The sequence below is a fragment of the Xenia sp. Carnegie-2017 genome, unplaced genomic scaffold (assembly GCF_021976095.1).
Source record: "Xenia sp. Carnegie-2017 unplaced genomic scaffold, XeniaSp_v1 HiC_scaffold_21, whole genome shotgun sequence".
Lineage (NCBI taxonomy): Eukaryota > Metazoa > Cnidaria > Anthozoa > Malacalcyonacea > Xeniidae > Xenia > Xenia sp. Carnegie-2017.
In genome coordinates, this window is record NW_025813484.1 from 4,515,157 (window position 1) to 4,542,264 (window position 27,108).

At 36.0% G+C, this 27,108-nt stretch overlaps 1 protein-coding gene across 3 annotated transcripts in view; it reads right to left on the bottom strand.

Annotated features, from left to right (window-relative positions):
- Positions 1-27,108, bottom strand: part of LOC124443712 (structural maintenance of chromosomes protein 3-like) — a 59,426-nt gene that overhangs the window by 16,337 nt on the left and 15,981 nt on the right. For all 3 annotated transcript variants that reach the window (XM_046994215.1, XM_046994214.1, XM_046994216.1), the window contains 17 exons: positions 25,017-25,134; positions 22,624-22,799; positions 21,998-22,078; positions 20,642-20,806; positions 19,769-19,890; positions 15,397-15,610; positions 14,168-14,271; positions 13,103-13,202; positions 11,540-11,676; positions 10,481-10,622; positions 7,949-8,099; positions 4,954-5,103; positions 4,313-4,382; positions 3,285-3,366; positions 1,353-1,472; positions 582-653; positions 207-281 (listed from right to left, as the gene is read on the bottom strand). In XM_046994215.1, coding sequence (XP_046850171.1) covers positions 207-281; positions 582-653; positions 1,353-1,472; positions 3,285-3,366; positions 4,313-4,382; positions 4,954-5,103; positions 7,949-8,099; positions 10,481-10,622; positions 11,540-11,676; positions 13,103-13,202; positions 14,168-14,271; positions 15,397-15,610; positions 19,769-19,890; positions 20,642-20,806; positions 21,998-22,078; positions 22,624-22,799; positions 25,017-25,134 — 2,079 coding nt within the window. The remainder of the gene's footprint in view (positions 1-206; positions 282-581; positions 654-1,352; positions 1,473-3,284; positions 3,367-4,312; positions 4,383-4,953; positions 5,104-7,948; positions 8,100-10,480; positions 10,623-11,539; positions 11,677-13,102; positions 13,203-14,167; positions 14,272-15,396; positions 15,611-19,768; positions 19,891-20,641; positions 20,807-21,997; positions 22,079-22,623; positions 22,800-25,016; positions 25,135-27,108) is intronic.

The following is a 27,108-nucleotide window of genomic DNA, read 5'->3' on the forward strand; positions in this document are numbered from 1 at the left end:
GTTAGTCAAACAAGTTTAGTAGTTTTACTTTGGCGAACGATTTCGAAGTTCACCATTTTAAAGATGTTTCTGGATACCAATTTGAACACTGCTAAAAGTAGATAGACTTTGAAAAACTCAATTGCGCATGTTTTTTTCAAATTGCACTCGAAACCATGCTATTACATATACTAATCATGTCAAATCATAACAACACTATTTTATACCTGCAGCAGCTTGTCGCGACGCTTGATAAGATTGTTCGTCAAGAGATTTTCCAACTTGTTCTTTTGAGGTTCGAGCTTAAAACAACAAAACAGAAAGTGAATTTCTTACAAGCTTGTAATTTTTGTGGAGAAGAATTTGTTAAAAATTCAAACGCAACACACTCGAGCACATTTATAATAGCACAATACAAACGGAAATACTTGGGGTACTTGATTGTTCTGAAAAATGGTTCGAGAAAGAAGAAAGTGGCTGAAAATAAGGTGTTGTTAGCAATATGCAGAGATGATAAAAAATTGCTCATTTATCAAAATTATTCTTCCATGCAATTTTGGGTAACATACAAGTAAAGGTTTTCAAAGAGCTTCGTCCCTTACCACAGATCTCTCGGATAATGTAGTTCGCAGACGCTCTTGCAATTGTTGAATTTCTTCGTTTATTACATCAACCTACGAAGACAAGATGATACTTATTATTTTACTAATCTGCAGAGGGCTGAATCCTAGCCTCTCCTACAATCTGATTGGCTGTAGCGTAATATACTATTCGGTGTTAACGTGTACTATTCGGTGTTAACGTAAACAATGAATAACCTCTTGCAATATTGTCTGCTAAATACGGTTGAAAATGGTGCGTATGGTGTGTTACTACAAGGGATCACTGACTCTCACACGATACTTTCACAGCATATATAATTATTATACAAATTAGGCGATGGATACAGTTTTCAGTTTTCATTCCTATCATTCATGAATATTACCTTGATACTCAAACAGTAATGTTAAAATTGAATGATTCCTAAAACATTTAAAATACACGACTAAAAATTCTTCAGATCAAACATGTTTCGTTATGTAAATAATTATTCATAATTATTCGATACTTCCGCTTTATCACTCTGTATATATTATCATGTAAACTTCCTATATTGATTCACTTCGCACTGAAGATGGCATAAAGTATGCTGAAACATGTTTGTTTTAAAGAAGTTTGTCGTGTATTTTAAATGTTTTATGATTACGGTGCTCTTACGAAATTATGAATGATTCCTAACGAGCAAACAATTTTCTTATTATTTTGCAAAAATCCATCTAGTCCGCAGCGTGACCATACATGCAATTATTAATTGAAAATGAGACATCATTTACCTCGTTTTGATCCTCATTTGACAATCTGGTCATCAACTCTGTTCCTAGTTCACTGGAGAGTGAGCTTTTCGACGATTTCATTCCTCCCAAATCACCATGCATTTTTGATAAAAGTTGATTCTAAAATAGATGCAATTACTTTATTGTTTGCGCGGGTTTTTTTAAAAATGAACTAAGCAGATTGCTCTCGTTGTTTTCAATAACACAACTTTAAAAACAGGTGAAACACGCAAACTCACTGAAAAGCATCGATTTTGGAAGCAGTTATCTATAAACCAGAATACGTGGAACAATTTTTGAATACGACTTGCAAAGATATGAAGCTTTGAACCATCTCAAAATCATTATAGTAGGAACGATAACCTAAGTCTATTGACCCACCACTTGCCAAGTACGGTTTGACGATTTATTTTCGCTCATTGTGGTACTTTGCAAAAAAATTTACTATTTAATTAATGCATGTTATACTGGCTTCATTCAACTCGTGGAGAGGAATTATTTTAATTCCACTTTTGCAGTTATGCTTACTTCAAAAATATGGTTACATTTTAAGAGTCAACTCCAGAAAAGAGCATGCTGTAGCTACCTTTTTATTTTACTTCAAAATGTAGTTAATCAATGACCTAAAACCCAACCTACCATATATATGAGGCAACCCATCTTGAAAGATGGCAAAATTGACGATATTTTACGACTAATATCTTGGTTTATATACAGTTGCAAAGTTGATAGTCTAGGTTTAATTTTTAAAATGTTCGATATGATGGGGTTTTTAAGCCTTCTTTTAGCTTATTTTTCATTTTGAGTTTTGCTTGTTTAACACGGTAGTTAGACATCTAGGGGAATGGGTCAAAAATCATCGAGTTGAATTAACTCCTTGAAATAAACAATAAAAGAAGGACCAAAACTTGCGGGCTTACAACCTCACACTATTTTCGTTCCATGTATCATGAGCCAAGTATCCGTTACAAGTATACAAGGGTACTCGATAAAAAGGCTCAGCTATGGGTACACTTTGTACAATTGAAACTCACTTTCCACTCCATGTCATGAAATTTCAATTCATTTTAGAAGGACAATCCATTCAATAAATTTACCAGACTATAAGGGAGCTTTAGCAAAGACTACGAGTACGAAGTACGTCATTTTGGCGTGAAAACATTGTCGCGACATCAACAACTAGTAGCCGTCATCAATCTGAAAACGATGTTTTGTTAAAAATTCGTAGTCGCGACTGCGATGTTTTTTAAGGAAAAGAAAGTAGGCATTTTTTTCATTGTGCAAGAACTTAGTTTACAATACTATTTTTGATCTTCCAAGCTTTATTTCAGTACCTTTTTTGAACGCAGATTTACATTTAAAACAAAAATATAACCTGCAAACTTCCATGTATCTGGGACGCAAAGTGAATTATAAAAAAACAATAAATTACTGTAAATATACAATCCATAAAAAGTAAAATAATGAAGATTTTTCTCTCTAAACAGTCCTATACCATCGCTAAATCAGTATTACCAATTCATCAATATTAATATTGACAAATAGAGCCGTAGCTGCTTCTCAAAATGCGGTGTTTTTCACAGTAAAAAGCTCATTCTGTTGTTTACAGCTAAAACAAACATTTGACGACGCGACAACGACTACGAACGTCCTCCTGCCATTCCTTTACAAGGTCAAACTTCGTACTCGTAGTTGTACTCCTGGTAAAGCTCGCTACTAGCTTGCAGATAACACACTACATAACAACATGTATGAATGCCGACTCGCAGTATTGACGGACTATATATCCTTTCGATTTTAATCTGTGCTGCTCCATTGCTACACAAGTGAAGGCAAAACGAGTAGCCAAAGCTTTGTAACTACAATCTTTGCAGCATTTCAACAACTTTTAAGAGCGGTAATTGAAACTAAAACAAAAGAGCAATATTTTACCTTATGAGCCAAACTTTCCTCCATGTCTTGTAGTTCTTTCTGTTTCGTTATGACGTTGACTTTTTGTTGATCGTTCGTTTCCCTAAACAATTGGAATCCAGTTTCGGTGTACGGCAGCAACATGTACTGTTTTACATGTTTGTAGATGTAGATCGTCAAAAGCCATTTGACTCTGACTCTGATGACCACCGCTAAGGTTGTCCTAGCGTCAGCAAACATCAATACAAACAGTCCTTCTCAGGACTATACTAAGCTGGACGATCTACATCTATAAACGTGTAACGATACTCCCAGGTTCAAACCATTTACTTTATGTACGGTTTTCCTATTTTTTATTAAGGGGAGGGGACTGCTAAAAATTTAAATGGGTGAACTGGTAACGACGTGAGAGAAAAATATTCGGTAGTCCTGTCACTGAATTTAGTGTAGAGATTTGAAAATAAACTATCACAGTGCAGATAACACAGAAAAAATTGATAAGATCACACTCGGAAATGGCCATCAGGCAACCCGGGATGTATATGTATAAATATTTCCCTTATCCTTTATTACACTAGCTCCTAAGGTGACATTCAGTCTAGTAAGAATGAAGTATACTTATACCATTACCATACTAGTATCATTTCTAGTACCATACTAAGTACCATACGATTATGGTTACTAGTATTCTTTAACAATATACCATTATCAAAATATACTTCAACCATTAGTAACCGTGCAGTATAAACGGGAGAGTCAAAAAAATTCAAGTTTTTAAACTTTTACTTTAGTTGTTTCACAAGCAAAAAAATTCAACTGTAAGGATGATATCGCAAATACGTCAATGGCGATGGGAAAAAATGGAACAATATGTTTTAACAATAAAAAGAATAACTGTCATTATTCATCAACTCTTTTGCGAAAAAGACATATAGATTTACTTTCTCACCCAAAGATCTAATCTTTGGTATATTCTAGAGGTTTAGAGTATTCTCCATGGGGTATTAAATGTTACAAGCTACGCTAAAATAGTCAATATCCCCACTTACTTTTGCATCATTAGTTTGCTCTCTATTTTTTGAAGTTCACCTAGAATACTGGTCACTTCACCGTCGATTTCTGAAAGTCAGGTTAATGATCATAAGTAATGAGTTTAATAGACAGCCCATACGTCATGCACGGGTGACGTAACGTGTTTAAAATTATCGACTTTTCTCCAATAGCATTCCTAACGATTTGAAAAAATATGTATTTGAGCGTCCGCTCATCAAATACATACAAAAAATACATACGGGAAATTAAATGCATACAAAAATCAACATCGGGATGACAAAATGTGCTAAAAAAATAGGTTTTTTCTCCAGATTTTTTGCAAAATTGGTGTCAGACTCATTCAAAACGTTATCCCAACGATATTATATGCAGACAATGTGACGTATTTGTGTAAAAGGTTTTTTGATCAGGACAGGAATTGTTAGTGTGACAAAATGACGTCTTCAATGGCCTTAAGTTGAGTAGGCTGTGGAAATCATAAATCTTGACAGGTTGCACTTAGTGTTTATCGCTATTGTATGACGGCCCGAAATCAGAGAATATCTTCATACATCAGATATTTACGGGGGGTAAAGCAAATTTATTTAAAAAAATAAAACATTGGCCGAATTCTATTATATAAGGACGCAAAGGATACGCTCCAATTGCTTTCGTATTTCCTGTTTTTGTGATTCGCATGAATCAATCTTCGCTCGAACTTCATGTAACGATCGCTGACATTCCAATCTGGATTTCCTGGAATCGTAGTACCCACCAGTTAAAGCTCCACGACGACTGACTTGATCGCCTGGATGAAAAGTTTATGCAACAAGAAAACAAACGTTGATGTAAAAAAATGGATATAGGTAGTTTGTATAAGTCTTCAGACACTTGTATTTGCAAGTTTATTTTATTAACTTAACAAGCCATATATGACTTGCTTGTTCTATGGCCATTTACGTGCTAATGAAATCGTAACTGTCTTACTCAAAAGCTCTGAAAATCATTTTACGCAAACAGAATTAAAATTATTATTTTCACACCGATTTTATGACCGTCAAAATTAGTGATTTTTCGCACTTCCTGTGAGAACTTTTTTGTCTGCCATGTTTGCTAAATTGACGTCATAACGAGTACACATTCTCATCATGGCAAAGAAATTAGTATTAGCTTGGTGACTTCCGTACTACTTATGACGTAAAATGAGCAAGCATGGCGGCCAGAAAGGTTCGTACACGAGGACGACTTTTAAAGTTGAAAGTTGTCAACTTCCACATAACGTAAATTGGACATAAATACATCAAATTGCTTGCAAACATCAGAATATTTCTTCCAGCAAACAAAAACGTACATGGAAATTCACTTCATAAACACACAAATGTACACATTGATCAAATATCTGCTCGTACAAGGTTCTAAAAACACGAATATTAATTGAGCATTTTATTTCGAGCTTATGACTCAAGAATCACACGAAACCAAAGTAATTTGGGAGAAAGTGTCTCAGTTTGAGGTTCGGTATGGAAAGCAGCAAGCATTTTGTATACGACACATATGCCAATGCAAGTTCCACAAGAAAATTCGCAGGTTAATTTTTTAACTACAAGCAATTCTACGTTTTAAATATACGGACATTTTGTGACTCTTCTGAAATCTTCGGGGAAGTTGAATGTCAATGGCCAGGGTTGGCTCATGACGCAAAGGTTTTGTAAATTCACACATATGGCCAGTAAGTTGAGAATTGGGTACACAGCAACGACAATAAAAGGCTACTTCAATCAAAAGTTGGAAGTACTAGAATTTTCATCTTGTGCTCTTTCATATAACATAACACTATATCATACGTGCATCGCACGGCCGTCAAAAAGCTTCCCAATTTTGCGGCTCGTACCAGGGCCGAGAAGCTTCGAGTTATATGAATCAGTTGCAAAGGATTGCAATTTGCTACAGATGCGGCTAGCAGAGATTTTCTTTATAACCCTTTTACTCCCAGCGTTGCCATACGGCAAGATTGAGAAAACCATCCGAAACTAGAAGGAAAAAAAGTTGGGAAGTAAAGGGTTAACAAACACATGAGTACTTTCATAATAGGGATGTATGCCATTCATTGTACCAAGGTGCGGAATGGAAATTTTGGAAATATTGCAGCATCATTTGTTCGAACGATTTGCTCATACATTCAAAAATTTTGGCCAGTGTTAAACTCATCGCATACGTTGCATTTGCAAACACTTTATTTTATTCCTTTATAATTTCACATAGCTCATTCTGAAACTAGCTGTCATCTTTTAATACTTTGTTTAACCATGCATTCTCCTTCCGAATTGGCAATGTTATTTTCCAAATTCTTTCTCTTACTATCTGTGAGCTAAAGCGCAGGATTACCAAGTTTACGAGAAAACAGGTCTACAGCCACGTCAGATGTCTTGGATAAGTCATTTTCCTGGGTGAACGAAACTTTGTCTGATAATAAAAAGAAAAAGTATACCCAAATGCACTTTCATCATCGATGTCATCTCATCCAACGTCCACACAGGAAACTACTGCAGCTGATAGCATAATCTCATCCACCAATAACTGCCTTCCAAATGACAACGGTGCTGTAAAAGCAGACCACCAAAATTTGCACTAATACTTCACAGAACTCGACAACCCAAGCGATTCTACGACCGATGCTCACAGCTTTTGAAAAGTTCAGTTGAAGCTCCTTCATCTTTGTCATAACTGTTTAATAACCTAGCTCCTTTGGTCTAAAGAGATGCGAACATCATTCACACATTTGGTCGTACTTCATCGTACGGTCAAGGCTTGTCCGCATTTAAGTCGTAGTTGTTCAACTCCGTTAAGGTTTTGAATTGAGAGCATTTACCAAATCCTTTGCCATATCGTTCGTCTGTTTAAACTTGATATTGTTTGCACTGGAAGCCATTGGTTAAGTGCGTTACTCCACTTTTTTGTAATTATGTGTTGATGTAACGATGAATGTATTTTATGAGCTGCCTAAGGTGGCCCGTCCAGTGGGCTCTCGCTCGCCACCCGAGTCAGCTTGCCCCCATGTAATCAGATCCTGACGATAAGCATCATCGGCTGTTACTCTCATACTCTCATGCATTCGCATTAAAACAGCGCATGTTTCAGTCGGAATGAAAAGGAGCAGGCAGTACACATGTATATTTGTAAAATAACAACAATACAACGCATGCGCTGATTGGTCTGTAGCTGCGTCGCATTAACCTGCGAAAACCGATCTGAGCTCAATCACTGGAGCTCGATGAATTATATCGAGTGAAGAGAACTCGCGAATCAATCATGAAAACAGGAAAATTAAAACATTTGTTATAAATTTATCTGTTTCGCATTATTGTTATATCTACAACTTGTTTGATGTGTTTGCACTGGCTTATGCAAAAATTGAGAAGAAGTCTCGAGCAGGTGCAAACCCTCGGCCTTGACCTCATCTGGTCTCGAGTTCTCGCAAATAACTCCTCGGTTGGCAAAAGCCTGACTGTGCAAATACAGTAAATATCTCTAACAGATTTTCATTTTCAAATACGCTACTAACCAAAACTCCCAAGGGGAATTCACATACAGTTGGCTATCATCATTGACATAAAATATTTCAATAAACACGATTATGCAAGCATTATTTTTACCTTCCATTGTGACACAGTCGAGGTTCGCGCTCTTAGAATATTGCGATGCAACATCGATATCTCGACATACTAATGTTTTACCAAACACCGTCAACATCGCTGGGCGAAATTTCTGTTGGAATTTGAGCTCACGCATCATGGGGAACACATCCTACAACATGAATATCACACATGCATGAGATTGGTGTACACATGATAGGAAATACATTCTACAACATGAACATTACATGCATGAGATTGGTGTACGGGCGTCAAATAAAATTAAATGTTTTACAAGGATTTAGGAAATATTCACGAAAAGTTAAAAATCTAGAATAAATTTGGAAGTGACTTTAAGGAAAGTGATTGGCTAGAATGCTGTTTAGCGGACACCAGAGACGCTTACACGCTGAGCGCAGGCTCGCATTGTTATTTTGGAAAAACACAAGTTTGTGATGCGCATGATTATTGGAAGTACATTAAAAAGTTTAAATATAGTTTTACAGATCTGAGATGGGTTATGGTTAGGGTTAGGACTAAGGATACGAATTTTGGAAGACGGAATTAATCCGAGCTGATTCTGAGGTTACAAGCTCAAACTTTGCACTGTTCACGAATGCGCTTAGCTACAAGCATTATCACGTTTTCATGTTTAGTGTAATATGACACTGCGTGTAATATGACACTGCATATAGAGGAAAACCGGTGGAGAGTTTTAACCCTGAAGCTCTGTGTTTTTTTGGCTTTGTAACGACTGAAAAATAAGATGGCAAGTTCTATTGAAATTTGAAAGTTGAAGGTGACGAGGACAATTTTAGCCGTGCAAGGCATTTTTAAAAGACGAATACTTAAATTACAAATTTACAACAAAGTAAGAACAAAGGTATTCATATCTTGAACATATTCATCGATATTGAAGTTGTTCACATAGGAACTGGTTGAAAACTTTGTTTCGCTTTATGACAACAGAGGTACTTTAATTCGCATATTTTGATGACGTACATCTCGTAGAGTTTGATGATACCGTTTTCAACTTACTATTGTTCATCAAAATGTCTTTCTGATTATTTTTCTATGTCGATTTGTTTTGTTTCTTCACTGATATAATAAAGACGTAATTTGAAATTATTATGATATTAGCGATGTGAATAACAAAGTGTCGTTAAATAACTAAATTTGTAGCAATCTTCCATAAACATTGAAGATGAAATTTTGGTAGCAGTAGTAGGATTCTGTAATATTTCTACATTTTTTAAGAAGCAGCAGCATCATATAATCTCCAGTTTGTTCAAAACAATGCAGGTCGACCTTGTATCATCTCAATTTTCTGCCACTATAAAGCCAAGAAGACAAACTTTTTAGGATTAAATATCTTTGCCGGTTGTTCTGTCCCTTTTACAAAAATTTTCCTCGAATCAAAAGTTTGTAGAACGAATAAAAACGCAAAAACTGTGATTTTGTAATATCCGTTCAATGTTTTCTCAAGCGCCATTTTGACAATTGGAATAAAGGTAGGAAGAAAAACACAAAATTTCCCGCTACTTATTGCTCCAGCCCGCTGTATTTTATGCTCAGCAATTAGGCAAATGATTAAGGACAAATGGCAGGCAAGACATAGCTATTTGTATACAGGAAACAACTCTTTCATTATTTCCCTACAGTATTTATGCCACTGAAACATTTAAATACACCAGATGTTACAAAATGCACTTTTCCGACTTCCGTGAAAACACAAATGAATCACAACACACTGAAGTTGCTAAATAAACATAGCCTGAATTCTCTGAAAGTGTGACGAAGAAAATGGTGGTCGAGGTGAGAAAATACCTTTTTATTTCAAAACGGCGGAGACAGTACTCTCAAAAGATTTGGCTTTTCTCCACAGTATTAGTGCACGGTAGATTAACTAATGCAAACTATAGTACAGGTAATATAAAGCGCGTGGTTCTTTATAAATGAACCAAATACTGATGACCATACCTAGATAAACACTCATCATCTGAAGACCAAAATTCATTATGTATAGTGCAAGTGGCAGTAACGTACATTAGGGTTCGTACAATGTTAAAGTAATGAAATTGAGGCACTTTTCAAGGATTTTAAAGGACATATTTTGAAAAATCTTTAAGACGAGGAAGACACAAAAAGCACAACTTAAGTAAGAAAACATTAAAAACAAAATCAAAATTAAAACCAAAGAGCTTTTTCCAATGAATCGAGAGCAAATGGCGTGTTTTCGTATGACTTGAAATCTGCCATGTTAGTACGTTACTTCAAAGTTTTGACATTAAACCTTTAGGACACGACATACTTTCTTGTGCAATTATGATTTAAGAGACTATTTCAACTCCACTTTTAGAAGAGAGTATTGTGATGAAAAAATCGAATTCAAGCACTTTCAAACACATATTGAAGAATTCTAATCTTTTAAGGCCTTGAATTTTTCAGTTTCAATACATGGGCATTCAAGTTTGTACGAGCCCTGATATATATGATGTAAATAAAGCGACTTCGTAAAGAAGAAACAACATGCAGATCTATTTGAAAACTTACGTTGTGAATTGGAAAATCCGTTTCTCTCGTGCTTAATTTGTTGAGTGGCATGAACGTTGCACTTCCGGGCATCTTGCGTCTATTCATTATCTTTAATATATCTGTGGCGATTTTGTCGGAGTCGACCAAAAGATGAAATAACCTGTAACAAATAGTTACATGGAAACGATTAAATGCAGTTTATAATTTGGAAGAGTAAGAGATACAGAAACAAAACACAATTTTATAATTTAAAGTGCCTATATCAGGGTCGAAGAAATAACTTCTTTAGATAGTTAAAAACATTTGTAAGATATTTTTAGGTCGAAAATTTTACAAAAGTTGTCAAAAAATTAGCAACATTTTTCGCAAACAATTTGCAATTATCTCCACGTTATTGAAATATGACGATTGTGCTACAGGCGGATGATTGACAATAAGGGCATTGATACACGCAATAACATATCAAAGGTGTCCTAAATGTAATGCGCTGATTTAAAGAATCATTGTCAACCACAATGCAACGCGCGCCTATTGTTTGTTAAAATTCGTAGTGAATATGATAATTTACTCCATCACACGATGACTTAAAACAGTACCACAGCCAGCCTGCAAGTTTGTTCATACTACATAAATATTCAGGCGTTTACTTACTGTAAAAAAAAACATTTCTAAAACATATATAATGTTTATGCATTCAAAATAAACGACAAAACTTTTATAATAAACATGTTTCGATTAACATTAAGTCATCTTCAGTATGAGAATGAAGTAGAGTATTTACAATGATAAATATATAAATGGATATATGACACGTCTTAACTAATAAACAGTAAAAGCATAAGTTCCGAATACCAAGCTTTTATTTGAATATCAAGTTTTGGTCTTCCAAAACGACTAGCTGACGCGACGCTGCGACTAGCTTAGTAACCTCACAAAGCAGTAGTATTAGACACGTGACTAAAGCGACTGCCTAGTGTATTTCAGGCTTGGGCATGTTTTCAACTCTTGAGCTTGCCATAATTTTGAATAATTATTTTGTTATAATAAAAACCTTTTGAAAAATATTCCCGGTCTTACTTGTTTCCAGCCGTCACTTCGACAGCGGTGTAAAATCGTGGAAGACATGTGAAGTTCTCGATCAGCGGGCCATGGTAACCTTGGATTCCCTCGTCGCGAACAATCGTTTTCACACTTTCGATTCCATTCAATATTGCCTACGGGAAACGAAACCGTTTCGTACCCATGACTTATGATGCTACAAACATATATACTGGAGGGGAGCCGTTTTCGCACTTTCGTTTCCATTCAATATTGCCTACGGGAAGCGAAACCGTTTCGTACCCATGACTTATGATGCTACAAACATATATACTGGAGGGGAGCCGTTTTCGCACTTTCGTTTCCATTCAATATTGCCTACGGGAAGCGAAACCGTTTCGTACCCATGACTTATGATGCTACAAACATATATACTGGTGGGGAGCCGTTTTCGCACTTTCGTTTCCATTCAATATTGCCTACGGGAAGTGAAACCGTTTCGTACCCATGACTTATGATGCTACAAACATATATACTAGAGGGGAGCCGTTTTCGCACTTTCGTTTCCATTCAATATTGCCTACGGGAAACGAAACCGTATCGTACCCATTACTTATGATGCTACAAACATATATCCGAGGAGGGAGCAAAAAGAGCACTGCTACGGAAATTTAGTATAGCTGGTTATAAATATTTTTTGACTGCCTTTTTTCCAAAACTTTGCTTTCTTTTATAAGGGACTCTTTTTGCCAACCCCCCCCCCCTCCGCATTTACAACAATAATGGAGTTAATTGTTGATCTGTTCAAAGTCTATTTATTTTCACCCGCATTGTTACACGTGCGTTAAACATCAATATTTTTTTTAGTTCACTTCCCGAAGTCAAAATTACAAAACTAAGCTTTTTGATATTTACCAATAATAATTTCAATTTCGGTACCCATGCTAAACTGAAATCGTGTTTAAACCATTGAACTTAATATGTAACTGAATGACTGCCTTTATAGAAACATGCGTGCCCTTGTGTGAAGCCAAACACCCACATACACGCGTGTATGGAGGTCATATCCCGCATTTCAGCTTATACAACTTTCTTTTGGCTGTGCCTGGAGAGGCTGGGACTATAGTTACTTTGCTGGCTTCCAATTTTGGCGGGAGGTAGCATTCCATTTACATTCAGTTCAGTGGTTTCGACATACCTAAATTGTTCAGTTACTAATTTATATAGCTATGCCATTTCCTAACGAGGAGGGGTCTGGAGACGACAACCTCTGTTAAACGAACACCTCCATTAAGCGGACACTGATTCCGCATGGGAATTAGCTTAATACAAGGTTGACTGTAAAATTTTTCTGAAATCATTATATTTAATAAATTACATGAAAACACATATGCACAGTAATCTAAACTGGAAAGCAATGCAAACTAATAATTCACACAAAATAAAAATGGTAGCGTTTTTGAGTGTAAATACAAAATCCCATTGTAAAATTGAAGAGAAAAACTCACTTTAAGACAGAAAGCTGTTTTTTCCAAAAACTCAAATAACACAATACAGAAATATGCAAAAGCAATGATTGGTTTTGACACTGTTAAACCTCACCTTACTGACGGAACTGCGCAAAACCCTTTCGCGTCTATATAAATCCTCCTTATACGTTTCAACAGTTTGATCGAGTTCTGCTTCAACTCTCCACAGCTCCCTATATACAACATACAATTTGAACGTCAAATACGCACTCGAAGATTGATTATTCAAGATATATCAACTTCTTATAAAAAATGAAAGGTCAGTTTTGAAAAATTAACGAAACAAAATTCAGGCTGCAACAAGCAAGATAAACCAGAACTTTCACACCAGCATGCAAACAGAAAGCAAATAAGACAAAAACATTGACTTAAGTCCTTCCTCAAGTGATGATACGTGAATACACAATGCCTGCAAGGTAGAATACATTAGCTCGTACTGTATAGTGAATATAGAGTAGAATGACTCCATTGAATTTTTTCGTGCCGCGTGTATCTTATTACGCATGTGATTACCATAGTGGCATCGGGTCAATTTTGAATTTTTTGATATGATAATAAAAGAAAAAACACACTCCAAAAAATATCATCTTGTAAACTCAAGATTCGAGTTATAAAAGCAAGAGACAAGATTTGCTTATCACTTTCCTTGATAATGACTTTGAAATAAAGTCGAAATATTGCTTTAAATCTTGTCTCCTGCTTTTATCACTCGAATCTTGAGTTTACAAGATGATTTTTTTGGGAGTGTGTTTTTTATTTACTTATTTGAAATTGTCGGCTGGAAAAGGATTTTGACATGATAACATGCACAACTTCATAATAATCTTTCAAATAAACAGATTAATGATAACATTGATTCTCTTTATAGACGAAAATAGCCATTAGAAAATGTAAAGGATATCCCCGTTGGAGTTAATGCATGGGAGTAGAGCCGTTAATTGGAGGGTGTGTTTATTTATACATTCAGTAGTAACAGATTTCTTTTGAACGTAGATTGTTCAATTCCTTCAGTGAATTGCTTTCGAAAGAAATGAGTTAGGCACCGGTGAATATATGAATGAAACACCACCGTTCTTGAGACAGCCCTGCATGGGAGGTACAACCTCGACAAAATATTTAAGAAAACTTGATTATTTACTTTCTTTTATTTGTTCGTTCATCTCTTTGTTTAGTCAATGCGTGTTTTTTTTCGCTTGCTTCGTCAATTTCCTTCCTTATTTCGTTGAAATCGTCCTTTATCACCTGGTAAAACAAATATGCTTTATCGATAACTTTTTCCTTAAGACCTTATCATTAAGTGAGTGGAAGTTCAACTCCAAAAGTCTTCCTTGGGCGTTAGCATTTTGGCCGCCATATTTTCTCATTTGACGTCATAAGTACTACGGAAATCGCCAAAACTAATAGTAATTTTTATAGCCATGCTGAAAATGTGTAGTCTCATAAATGACGTAAAATCAGCTAAAAAGTTCGCACGGGAAGCGATGGAAATCGTCACTTTTTACTCACATTCTATTCTTTTTGCATAAAAATGATTTAAAAATATTTTGAGAGCAAGCACTTTTGAATAAGCCAATAAGGGGCCAATTGCATGAACAAGTAGTCCCGTCTAGGCGAATTGACCCGTCTTGTCAAGTTGACTCGCTTCGTAAATGTGTTATATATTATTTTGACAGTTCGATTACATCGAGTTGTTCCACATAGCTGGGATTCCGGTTGTTGCTTGCCGAGTCTCGGGATGAAGATCCCTAGGTAATTGCGTTCCGGCAAGTTAGCTCGGCAAAGCAGGCCAAGAAATTTGATTCACGCGTGCGTTTGTATACTAGATTAAATTGACATAGCCTACATAGCAGAATGCGAAGTATACTTGTCTGTTTGTTCAAACAGCAACTACAAACTGCCAAAATTGAAAGAAAAAATTGTTACCTAGACGTTTGAATGCATGGGATATCAAAATAACAAAAGATTTAAATGGCGCGTTATTAAAATTTAAAACTTACATCAAGTTTAACAAGTCAGTTTAATGCGTATAAGCAATAGCTGTGAAGCAGTTCGTGTGATTATTGCTTACAAATATCGAGATAATACATTTGGTCCTGCAAAGTCAACGAAACAGATGGGCATTTATGCATTTTTACTAAAAATTACTCTCCCAGGAGGTCAACATCTTTCATGTAATTGCAATTTTTTAGCTCGTCTCGGCTGGGCGAGTTGACCTGTTTAAGCGGGACAACTCGCCTCATGTAATCGGCCCCTAAAATAGCGTAAGAAAATTTCACTGCGCTGGCACTTTCACGTGTCCAGCATATGGTGTCCATGAAGTAATAGTAGTACATGGACTAAACCACAACTAATGGTGATCGTATTTACCCGAACTGCTTTCTCTGTGTTTTCCCTCGACGCGTTTAGATGTTTTATGGTTTCTTGGAGTGCGAGAATCTGCGACTCTTTTGTGGAGATGGACTTCGCTAGCGACTTCAGTTCGTTGTTTATCCACTCGTCGCGCTGCTGTTTCGACTGAAACTGATTTGTACGACCTTGTTTCGAAAACAGTTGAGATCGCCTCTGCTCGCACACTTCCATCCTTAAATAACAACAATCGATATTTTTACCAAACAAATACCGATAATTTTCAGGTAAACGGAAAGCAATATAATGAACAGCGTTAAAATTAAAGTCGATCGCATAAAATAGTTGATATGGCAAAATCATATTTACATATTGTGGGAATTTATGAGAAAAACAAATGCCAATATAAGGGTCAGGAATATAACTTCTTAGGATAGTTAACACTGTTTTAAAAGCATTTCCGAAATTTCATAGGTCCAAAATTTATGTTCTTGCGTTTTTCGGGCCACGAAACAGGTGACTTTTTCGTTTGCCCAAAGATTAAAAGAAATAATATAGAATTTCAAAGGGAAATAGTGTCCGAAAACTGTTCTGCTTTCGATGCGCTTTCGTTGATCATTAGAGAGATTTAGCAAACACGACGTATCGTCTAAGACGCCGTGAAAATGGCGTAAAAATTGTGTGATATTCCCATGTATGGTTGGGTCCACACTATATTTACGCCATTTTCATGGCGTCTTAGACGATACGTCGTGTTTGCTAAATCTCTCTATTTTAAAATGTAAGAAGACGATCTATACCTAGTTTTAAATGTAGATTTATAAATAATCACTTGTGAATTGTGTTTGTTCGTCATTTGGATACTGTAGGTCAGTAGTAATAACAGTCGTATACCGTAGACCAATAAACAATAGACAGGATTTTAGCGAAATGTTACGTTTTCTGCGTTTAGTTTATGACAATGTTTCAAAATAGTCGTTAAAGGGGAACTCCACCATCACATAATGTTGGTCTTAAAAGTTCAATTTTTATGCAAAGGTTACTATATTTTGAAATTTTTACATCAGCTATTTTATTTTTGACAAAATCGCGTCTTCAAGTGCGCTATTTGAGCTGTTTTGAGGCTTAGCAGCGTGGGCACAGAAAGCGTCAGCGGAAATTATTTTGACGTCATATCGTCAAACCGATTTGGAGTTGTGTTTACAACAAAGTAAAATAATAACGCACAGCCTAGCACAAAAAACAAAACAATCGCTTATAATGGCTTTTTTGGAAGAACCTCGGCGTAATTCACCAATCGATAGTGAAATGGAAGACAATCCAGCAAACAATATTCTGCCATATCAGTTTGAGCCCGAATGGTCGCTGACGAACACGAAGAAGCTCACCAGTTTGAGGACAACGAAGATCAGGAATTTGTGTATATTGAGGATGAATCTCGGCGCGACAATCTTGAATGGTTAGTAATAAAATGTTATATTATTCTAGACCATTGTTTCGATCTCGAACGAACGTTTGCCGTTTTTGAAGTTGACCACGTCTACACACACATAATACTTCAGATTTCAAAGTTTTTATTGTAAGATACAATCTTTATTGAAATTTTGACATTTACTTTTCAAGATCCTTTCTTTTAACATATTCAGGTGTCAATGTGGTAACTGCCAAATAATGGACAATAATGAGGAATGTTTATGCTGCAAAGAGATTTCCAATATTTGTGACAAAAATGTAGAGGTAGTAGAAAAGAATGAGACCACCGAAGTCCCTTTGTGCATTACACAACATCCTGGTTTTGAGCCTGTTTGTCTTAACAGGTGGGTTTTACAAACAGCTTGGTAAAAGTACAAGCAGCAATATGAGGTAGCATATGATGGGCCCGAAGACAAACTGTACCGCCATATTGCATATAGACAGTTGACAAGATGGTGCTGGGGTATCTTGGGTAGAGAAGTAAGAGTCGTCTTGCCATCATGTTACTCGCATTAGAGAAACATTTCCTCCACCTGGTCCTGCAGAGGAATTTCAATTTGAAAGCTTCCACTATGCTGGTTTTGCTATGTTAATATTTAAGAATGAATGTACAAAAGTTGTCTTCACTGATGCAACATCATATTATATCGGCATGGCAAAACCTATTGCCATAGCTAACTTCACCACTGACTGATGTTCCTTTACAAGTACTTCTTTCCTGGGTGGACATGATTTAGAAATGTTCTTTGGAAGATTCTCGCCATGATGTACAAGTTCAATCTCCTCAGTTTTGCATGCATTGACAACCTCGGCAAGTAGTGTATCAACTTACTGGTATTCTTTTTTTTCTTTCATTGCTTTTACAACCCATTGCTTCTTTGTTTTAGCAAAAATCATTTTGTAACGGTCTTGCCCTTTGTTTGTCCCTGACTTAATGACTGCTTTATCACAGTTAATATTGTTGTTGTGATCTAATGCTGCTAACTGAGTACGGGCTACCATTCCAGGAAATGAAAAATGCTCTCGCTTTGGGCAGTATTTCAGTAAAAGGGAATGGTAAACCTCCAACTCTCCTGTGTGACAAAACTCAGATAGCTTCCACAGGTCTTTTAGAAGCCTCTTGTCACAAATCACCTTCTCTGCAGCAATATATGCTTGTGAAGTAGGAGATAGCCACTTCTTCTGCTTGTTTGTCTTTCTGTTAATTGTTGGTAGCAACTTGATGAAAATATGTGTTCCCTCTTCAGAAATGCTTGTTGTTTGTTAAGGATAGACTTCCATTTTTCCACCAATTCTTCTGCATTCTTGTTACAACTTGCAGAGCACCACCAAAGATGATTAGAAATGGACTTAATCCAATGGGTCAAGTCATCATTTCCCTTAATGTTAGCCTTTGTTAGTTTTTTTGTGACAGATTTAGACAAATGCCACACATCATATTGATGATCAATATGAGGGTGTTTGTTTTTCATAGCACTGGCAATTTTTGTCTCAAATGTGACTTAAAAAAGGGAAAGTATGTACAAATAATTAGGAAACTATAAGTTCATACATTACGTCAAGGAAACTACCCCTAAATTCTATACACGAAAGGCTAATTTTACAATGGTTTTATGTAGGATTATTTCTAACCATAATGAATCTAAATTACACAACCATGTTTTATTATTATTCAATGTTATTCATGGCAATAGACTGGTTTCACATCAGTAGAAACTGTTGTTAAGGTTGAATTCGGAGGACAAGCAAACAAAGCAAACGGCATTACAGCACAGTTTCCACACAAATAAACCTTCATATTTTTTAAAAAATAATATTAATCGATATTTAAATTCTATATGTAGTGCGGAAACTGTGCGATAATGGCCTTTATGGATGTGAAACCGTTTTATTAAAACAGAATACAAATAACCAGCTCAATACTTGCATGTAAGCTATAAAAGTTGCTTGTGTATATACCTATGAATAAAAGATCTGAAGTTTCAAAAAGAAACATTTTGTGATTAGGAGAAGCATTTTAACGCAAGTTTGTTATGGCTGTGCAATGACTTTACATAGAGCTTTGAGCAGCAATTGACGATATGACGTCAAATACAAGCCGCTGACATGTTTCTGCTCCCACGCACCGGATGCCCTAGCTGCAGCATTTCAACTCATTTTTTGTGAAAATATTGAATCAAACAAACAAAAAAATTGCCGCATATTTATTTTCACGGGACTGACAAAGTTTTAAGACCAACACTATGTGAGGGTGGAGTTCCCCTTTAAACTGTAATACCCAGTGTTTCGAAGACTGAAAGGAACAACCAAATCGAGTCACAGGTTTTTCTTTGCAAGAGAGAAAAAGTTGCTGAATCCATGGGTGTAGGATGATCGATGATTGAGGGAATCCATTATGTTAAATAGAATAAAGAGGCGTTCGAATACGTGCACCACCACCCCTCAATTATCGATCTTCTTACGCAGATGGCTGACTCTTTTTGTCTTGGTTTATTCAAGTTTTTCTAAGACACATGTATATATACGAGGAAACGCACTCCAAAAAATATCATCTTGTAAACTCAAGATTCGAGTTAAAACAGCAAGAGACAAGATTTAAAGCAATATTTTGATTTATTTCAAAGTCATTATCAAGATGAGTGATTGTTTACAAGGAAGCGTGATCTTAAATAGTTGTTATAAAGAAATGATGAAAACAGTAAAAAGAAAGAAAGAAGAATATCTTGTAACAACTATTTAAGATCAGGCTTGCTTGTAAATAATCATTTAGTTTGATAATGACTTTGAAATAAAGTCGAAATATTGCATTAAAGCTTGTCTTTTGCTGTTATAATTCGAATCTTGAGTTTACAAGAATTTGCAGGAATGCTCACGATGTTTATTGGAATTTGAAATCACAAATAATTCCACGACACATTACCGTAACGAGCATTCCTCTTCAGTAGATTTCAGCTTATTGAAACGTGGTAACATATTTTCAAGCTCTTCTTGCCCTTTCTCAATTCTTTCCCGAATGTCTTTCAATTCCAACTCGTAATTTTGCTGTTAATAAAAAAGACAACGATGATCGAGAGATGAGAATATCATTTAATTCGATCGTCGGAGCACAAACTCGACAACGCGAAAAAGCTCCTTACATCGTAATACTCGCTAAAATTGCCCAACGCATATACGCATAAGCAATACTAGGCCACGAATGAAGAAACATGCTTGCCATTTCATAAGCTCAACTTTATAATGCATATATTTGTGCTTCTTCTCAGTCAGTGAGAAACATTCATGGACCGGTTGCACGAAGACAGAATAGCGCCATCTCACGGGTAACAATATTTTGAACGCTTCAAAAATCTCTTATAAGTGAAAAATCTATGATTTGCACTGGACAATCAATGAAATCAAATATTGGTTCTGGAAGAACAAAGTTTCATTATCGTCAAAAAAATATAACCACTTTTTTCACGAGTTTCAAATAATTACGATTCAATCGATAATGCAACCCAGGCTTTGTGCAACCGGTCTCCGAAATTAATGTTCAGTAAGTGCATTAGCAAATACTTCCACCAACAATTTCAAACATGAGAAAGGTAGTAGCTTCTTTGAAAAACCTCCTAGCCTTGCACAACGCTATCCATGCTACGTGCAACTGGCAAAAACAATTTTCGTTCCTCATCGAATAATTAATCATCGTTCATAAAAACAAAAAAATTCCAAGGTCTCAGTACACATCAATCGCGTACGCACATCATCATACGCATTAAATATGTGAGCATCAAGCATAAATAAATTTTCTAACCTTGGTAGAACGATACCCTTCTTTAGCATCTTCGAAGTCTTTAATATCTAACTCCAGTTTCGTTTTATTCTGGACAATTTCACTTCTTTCTTCATCAAGCTGCAATTCTTGCTCACCTAGATCGCGTATTTTCTCTTTTAACGTTCGTGCTTTATCAGTTAGTTCCTTTAGGACGAAGGAAAGATATAAAATCAACATCAAATAAAAACATAAGAAGGGAAAAATGTGCACACGGCAATAGATAAAAGTTAGACATAAATAGCATCCAAACGAATTGGCGTAGCCAGCCCATGAATTGGTGCATAAATATCAGTATATCTAAACAGGAGGAAAGCTAGAATGGTAATTTTGGGGAGGGGGAGAGGGAAGGGGAAGGGATGAATATTCTTGTATTCAGCTCCGCCCGACTGATTTGTTTCAAAAGCGTACATAATTTCAAAAGACGTCATTCGGGGAGAGCTGAATATATGAACATTCACCCTTCCCTCCCAATTAGCCTTCTAGCTTCGCCTCTGCATCTAAAGCAAATAGAAAATGAAGAAAAAACGTAACGAGCAGCCATGATAGCAATACGCAAGAGGTGAAAACGATCGCACAGTACTTCTAAAATCTATCGCAGTCAATACTGCAGTTGCACTTTCAAAATGTACCAACAGCTTACGTATTATTAGGTATCATGTAAACGCCAGGGATTGTTGCTATGGAAATGCTATCTGCATAAACAAATTAAAGCTATTAAACAATAAACATGCATTTCTTGCAATAAACTTATGTTTCTTGCTTAAGGGGCTGTTTACATAAGCCCTACAGGGAGAGCTGGCCCTACCAAGCGAAATCTCGCTATTTAGGGCTGGGAATTCCTGTGTGAATTCAGTTGGGCTAGCCCTCTTTGTAGGGCTGAAAATTTAACGTATTTGCATGCAATAAGGCATCGCTTTTGAGCAATCGCGGCAAGAAAAGGCATCAGCATGAGCAAACAAACTAAGAAAGCATAAAAAAATACCAAACGGCGACAACTATATTGGTTTGCTTTCAGCTATTTTGTATTTTAGCGCGGAAATTCGTAGTTCGTACCGAGCTCTTGATGTAGGGCTGGAATTTGCATGTAAAAGAGAGGTAAAATACAGCCCTACAGAGAGGGCTAGCCCTTTCCGTAGGGCTCATGTGAACAGCCCCTAAAAGTAGTGACGAAAAATGAATGTTTAGGTTTTAGCTACATTCATGCATCATTAGAAAAGGACATTCTATCAAAACTTTAACTTCGGTAAGAAAAGAGCAACCCCGGTAGAACATTGCAAAAAGTATCAATGAAAAAGTAAACCTAAAAGGACGTAAAACAGGACACGTTTAAACTACCTCAATTTTGTCCAATGCCTCCGCAACGTCTTGACGTAATTTGGCAGTTAATCTCATCTCATCTTCGCGATTCGTTTCGAGCTTCAAAGAAAGAATCAAACAAAATGTTATGAAACACAGAACGACGCCAATCGAAAATATGTCATCGTGTTACAAGAAAAAAGCTATATACAGAAAGATTCTTAAATATTTACATTGTGTGAAAATTTCTACAGTCAAGAAAGAAACGTCACTTGCTTCAATATCATGAATGAAAGAATTAAAATTTTCATTTTGAAACGTTGGAATCGTCAACCAAATTGATTTCCACGTGAGGCGTGTTTTTGTACAAATGTCATTATATACAAAGAGAAATTACAAAGCAATAAAATAACAGTACCTATCTATATTATAGAGCTAAATAATAGGTTTTATAGTATTTACAAAATTTAAGTTTAAAGTGTTTAAAGTTTTTAGTACTTACAAAGTTTGAGTTTAGTATTTAAAGTCTTTAAAGATATTAGTATTTACAAAGTTTAAGTTTAAACCGCTTATCACGTTTCTGTTGGGCTGCAATTTTTTTGAAAAATTATGGAAAGAAATGAATTGTGCACTGATAGAAAGTTTGCAAATCTGATGAAAGCTACCTGTTCTAACTTAGCTCTCGTTGCCTGAAGCTCCTTTTCGTGAATAGTATACTCTATGCTTCTACGATCTTTATCAAGCGTTTGGTATTGCTTCAATTCGTCCATCTCAACCTGCAATGTGTCCAATCGATCGTCGATGTATGCAAGCAGTTCCTTGATCTTTTCCTTTTTGATTTCTAAAAACATATTAAAAACAAGACGATCACATCGATGTAAACATCAAACTTTGCGAAATTTTTATTGCAATATAGTACATGGATAAGAAATTTCTTTGTCGTATACGAAAAATATAAACTCTTTTTTTACAAGTTTGAAAATTTTTGCTATCCAATGAACGCCATCCAGGCTTCGTGCAACCGGTCCCAGACGGTTAATTTCACAAGATGATCGCTAAGTTTAGTAAAAATTCCATCCCTGACAATTCTATAAAACTGACTAAAGTTTTGCTGTACGTGCATTAGCCTACGTCACACACGCAATATTTAAGAAAAGACCCCCCCTCCCGTGAACGTCACATTCGTTTGAACTGTCACATGAGTCGTACTGCATGCTTTATTAAAAATTATTTCACTTTGTAGTTTCCATTCGCAAACGTCTAATTGGAAAACCAATAGCGAAGTGAGTTATTTACAGCTAGATAAGGTATTCACAATTCACGATATGTTTTAATAGACAACTTGAATTTCTACGTCACATGGGTTAAAGGCCGCGTTGCATTTTGGTCTTAGTAGTAACGCATATGAAAACATTGCAGTATGGCCACAAGCAAAATCCTTGCGAGAAATAAGATTGATCCATATTTTTTTCGATTGACCTCCAGGGAAATTGTAAAAAGAAAGCTCATGATTTGTTTTGTTGTTTGTAAAGTGACCAGGTACACAACATGTAAATTCGTTTTGTTGACGATACATCGTCTAGCGTAGTTTCTCCAAAGAGTTCTCCAAAGAACTAGGGCCTTCAGTCGTACTTCTTGACTCAGAAAAGTGACCAAATAGAGCAGCAGTAAACTCACTTTCGCTACTAAACCCACTTTCGTGATTACTAAGACCAAAATGCAACGCGCGCTTTGTGCTATGTGACGTAATAATGCAAGTTGTCTATTGAGTTTAATAGAAATGTTCACAAATCACTGACATTACGTATGCGAACGTAAAATAAGTTTACTCCAAAATAAACTCCGGATTCTTCCGATAATCTTGACATTCTTCTGCTAAGATAATCACATATTCTCCAGTGATTTCTTATATGTTCAGTCTAGATTACATTATTTATACATGTTAATGTTAGTGTTGACTGACGTTTCGACAACGTTAGCGGTAGTCACCTTCAGAGACAAGTTAGGTTAAAGGCGGTTTACCATTACGGTCGCTTTGCACGCCCGGGCGGTTTTTTAAGTATGCGCATGCGTATAAAAGTTCTTTCTCCACATTTGAATCGTTCGCCCAGCGTTCGCCTAAACGCTGAGGGGTAGCTGACGAGTCGAAGTCACATCGACTTTCATCGCGAACCATGCGGCGAACAGCAAAAACAACATGGCGGCTATGGAGGAAGAGATTATGCAGCAAGTGAATCAAGACAAAAACTTGAGTCACTTGCATGTTATATTACCAGAAAATATCGAGGATGACGATAGTATGGATGAACTTTTGATCGAAGAGGTCAGAAACCACGGAATTCTCTGGAATACATCATTACGTGATTATAAACGTCGAACAGTGAACACTATCAAGTACATGTTTGTGGATGAAGTTCGTCCAGGTTCTGACAAGGACTGTTGGTATTGATGTAGACTGCTGTTTCGACAACTTTAGCGGTAGTCATCTTCAGAGTCAAGCGACTTCACTCACACTGTTACGAAACTCCCGGGTTCAAACCATTTACCTTATTAGTATCAAGTACCATATGCTATGTCAAATTTAATCAGCTAACTGAGACTAGTAAACTGTAAAAAATTTGGCCGCTCAACAAGCCTTTCTTGCAAGTAAGTATCCGTCGACGACCGTTATTTTGCTTGTATTTCGTGTCGAAAGGGTCTCTACCGAATATGATAGAAAATTTACAAAGAATTATGTCAGAACAGAGTTTGAAGCCGTTCTTGTGAAATTAAAGCACTAATTTATGCGAATATAACGTAAGCGCGGGGGGAGCAAGCTTTTCTTCTATATGGTATGAAACAATTACCAATATGACAATAATGACAAATATGTTTTATCAATATGCTGTACAGATGGCTAGAGTATAACTTTCCAATTTACTATCATACATCTAGGTCGTATACTCAATTGGCGTAAGACGATAGTAAGGTGAAAAGCAGCCTAAAATCACATTATTGTTAGCACTTAATGCGGTGTATCACATTGATGATGTGAACCGTATTCACTGTTAATGCTCACCAGTCTCATTCAATATGCGTTGGCTTTCTTCCTTACGCTCGTCATAAACACGTGTCCCAGCAACTTCACGAAGCAGCTTTAGTCTTTCGTAATCTTTAGCCGTAGCCAATTGATTGATCTACAAAAAATCGTAGACCATCTTACAGGCGTTTTTTCCTGCTTTTTTAAGCTGTACTACGTTAAATGCACACGGGCAGTCGATCAAAATTTAAGGCGATTTGGCAATTCATAACAAATAATTTTCTTAATATCCTAACTATCGCGTTTCTTGAACTAAAGTTGAAACAGGAGCCACAGTCGAGGAATTTGCTAATTGAAAATTGCTGAAATGCAATTTTAGCAAAAGAAGATTTGAGTTGCCACTAAATATGACGTTAAGATAATAAACGAAAAAGAAACAAAAATAAAATAAAAATAAGTAAACATGCACTGAGCAAGAATCGTTCGCTTTTTAATATAAACAATGTCTACAGCAACAAATACATAAAACAAAAAAAATCTAGCAAAATTAAAACAACTCTTTTCTTTATAAATACTAGTAAGATCTACTAAAACAATTTGTTTGCTCGCTCTCCATTTCCATAATGGGAATTTTATTGAGCTCACAACACTAGAAAGGGCGGGAGGAGCAGTAACGCCCCCCTCCCATAGTAATCAAACGTACTGATGTCGAGATTTGACTCATTTGCCGTTGCCCCCGTTCGTTAGTGACCACGCACGGATATCCTCATACCTAATATGGCATATTTTGGTTGAAAATGTAAGCGGAGTTGCACAGGCTCATGTTTGGAAAACGTTTTGTCCAGTTTTCTCCCTTCCGGATTTCATTTTGAAACTTCAAAAACTCCGAGACGACATTTCACAAAAGTTCATACGCTTTTTATTGTGTTTTCCAACATGCCTATATATTGTGCACAAATAAAGAAAACATTTCACTTCACCGGTAAGTAAAAACATCTTTAGTACAGTATATTTAACAATTTTACACTGTTCTTGTCGTTTATATGACGCCATTTATGTGTTTAAATTGTACCTATTTTTCTGATATCGTTCATACTATTTTTAAATGTTATTTAGTTTTCCTAATGCAGCAAAGAAGCCAGCTTTGTTCCAGCAGTGGGTAATAAATATCTGGGAGAATTTAATACCCATTGTTGCTAAGTTGACCCCAGATAATTCGAGTAGAGTTTGTTCCGACCATTTTGTCGAAAATGTTTTAAGAAGAGCTGGTAGTAAAATGCTGTTGAAGTACAATGCAATTCCAACAATACTAAAAAATGTTGGGGTATGTGCAATATTATTCATTAAATAAAATAGCCTCCAAATTTTTGTTTTTAAACTGAATTGTTTCTTTTATAGACAATGAATGAAGTTGATGGGGGTAAAGGACACTGATGGTAATGTAAAAATGTTAGTGAGCATACTATGAATGAAGCATGTATTGAATCATGTATATTAATTAAGGAAGTGCCATGTGAAGAAATTATAGTGATTTTATCGAACTCTGAGTGGTTCGATTATTTTGTCATTGCCCTCAAATTAACTATAAAACACACAAGCAAAGACGAATATTTAAATGACAAAATAATTGATACACTCAAAGTTTGAAAAAAGTCACCTCGTGATAAAGGATTATAGTTCGAGTAATGACTTCCGTTTTCGATAATCCATGCAAACTCTATTCATAAAAGCTATAAACACTTAAAGCAAGCAATTAATGAAATCATGTCCTATAAATCGTCAAATACGTAGACAGACTCATACGTATAACGTAAGCCAACTAAAGTGACTAAAGTGCATGGAAATATGGCATTTATAGATAGTGGTATGAAAGAAAATGATGAAACAACTTCTAAAGATCTCATAAAAAAGATTTTCGTGAAGTATGAAATCAAAGTACCAGAACAAACAGTAACATGACTTGACTCGATAGCATCGAATTGCGACTCAATCGCGAGTCACTTGCGAGCGTAGAGTTGAGATTGAGCGAGTGAAAATGGATCCCATCCAACTACCAAAAGCTAACTTTTTTACGAATTATTTCGCTCTGTATTAACAAAAAACATGCAACACGCATGTGCATTAACAAAAC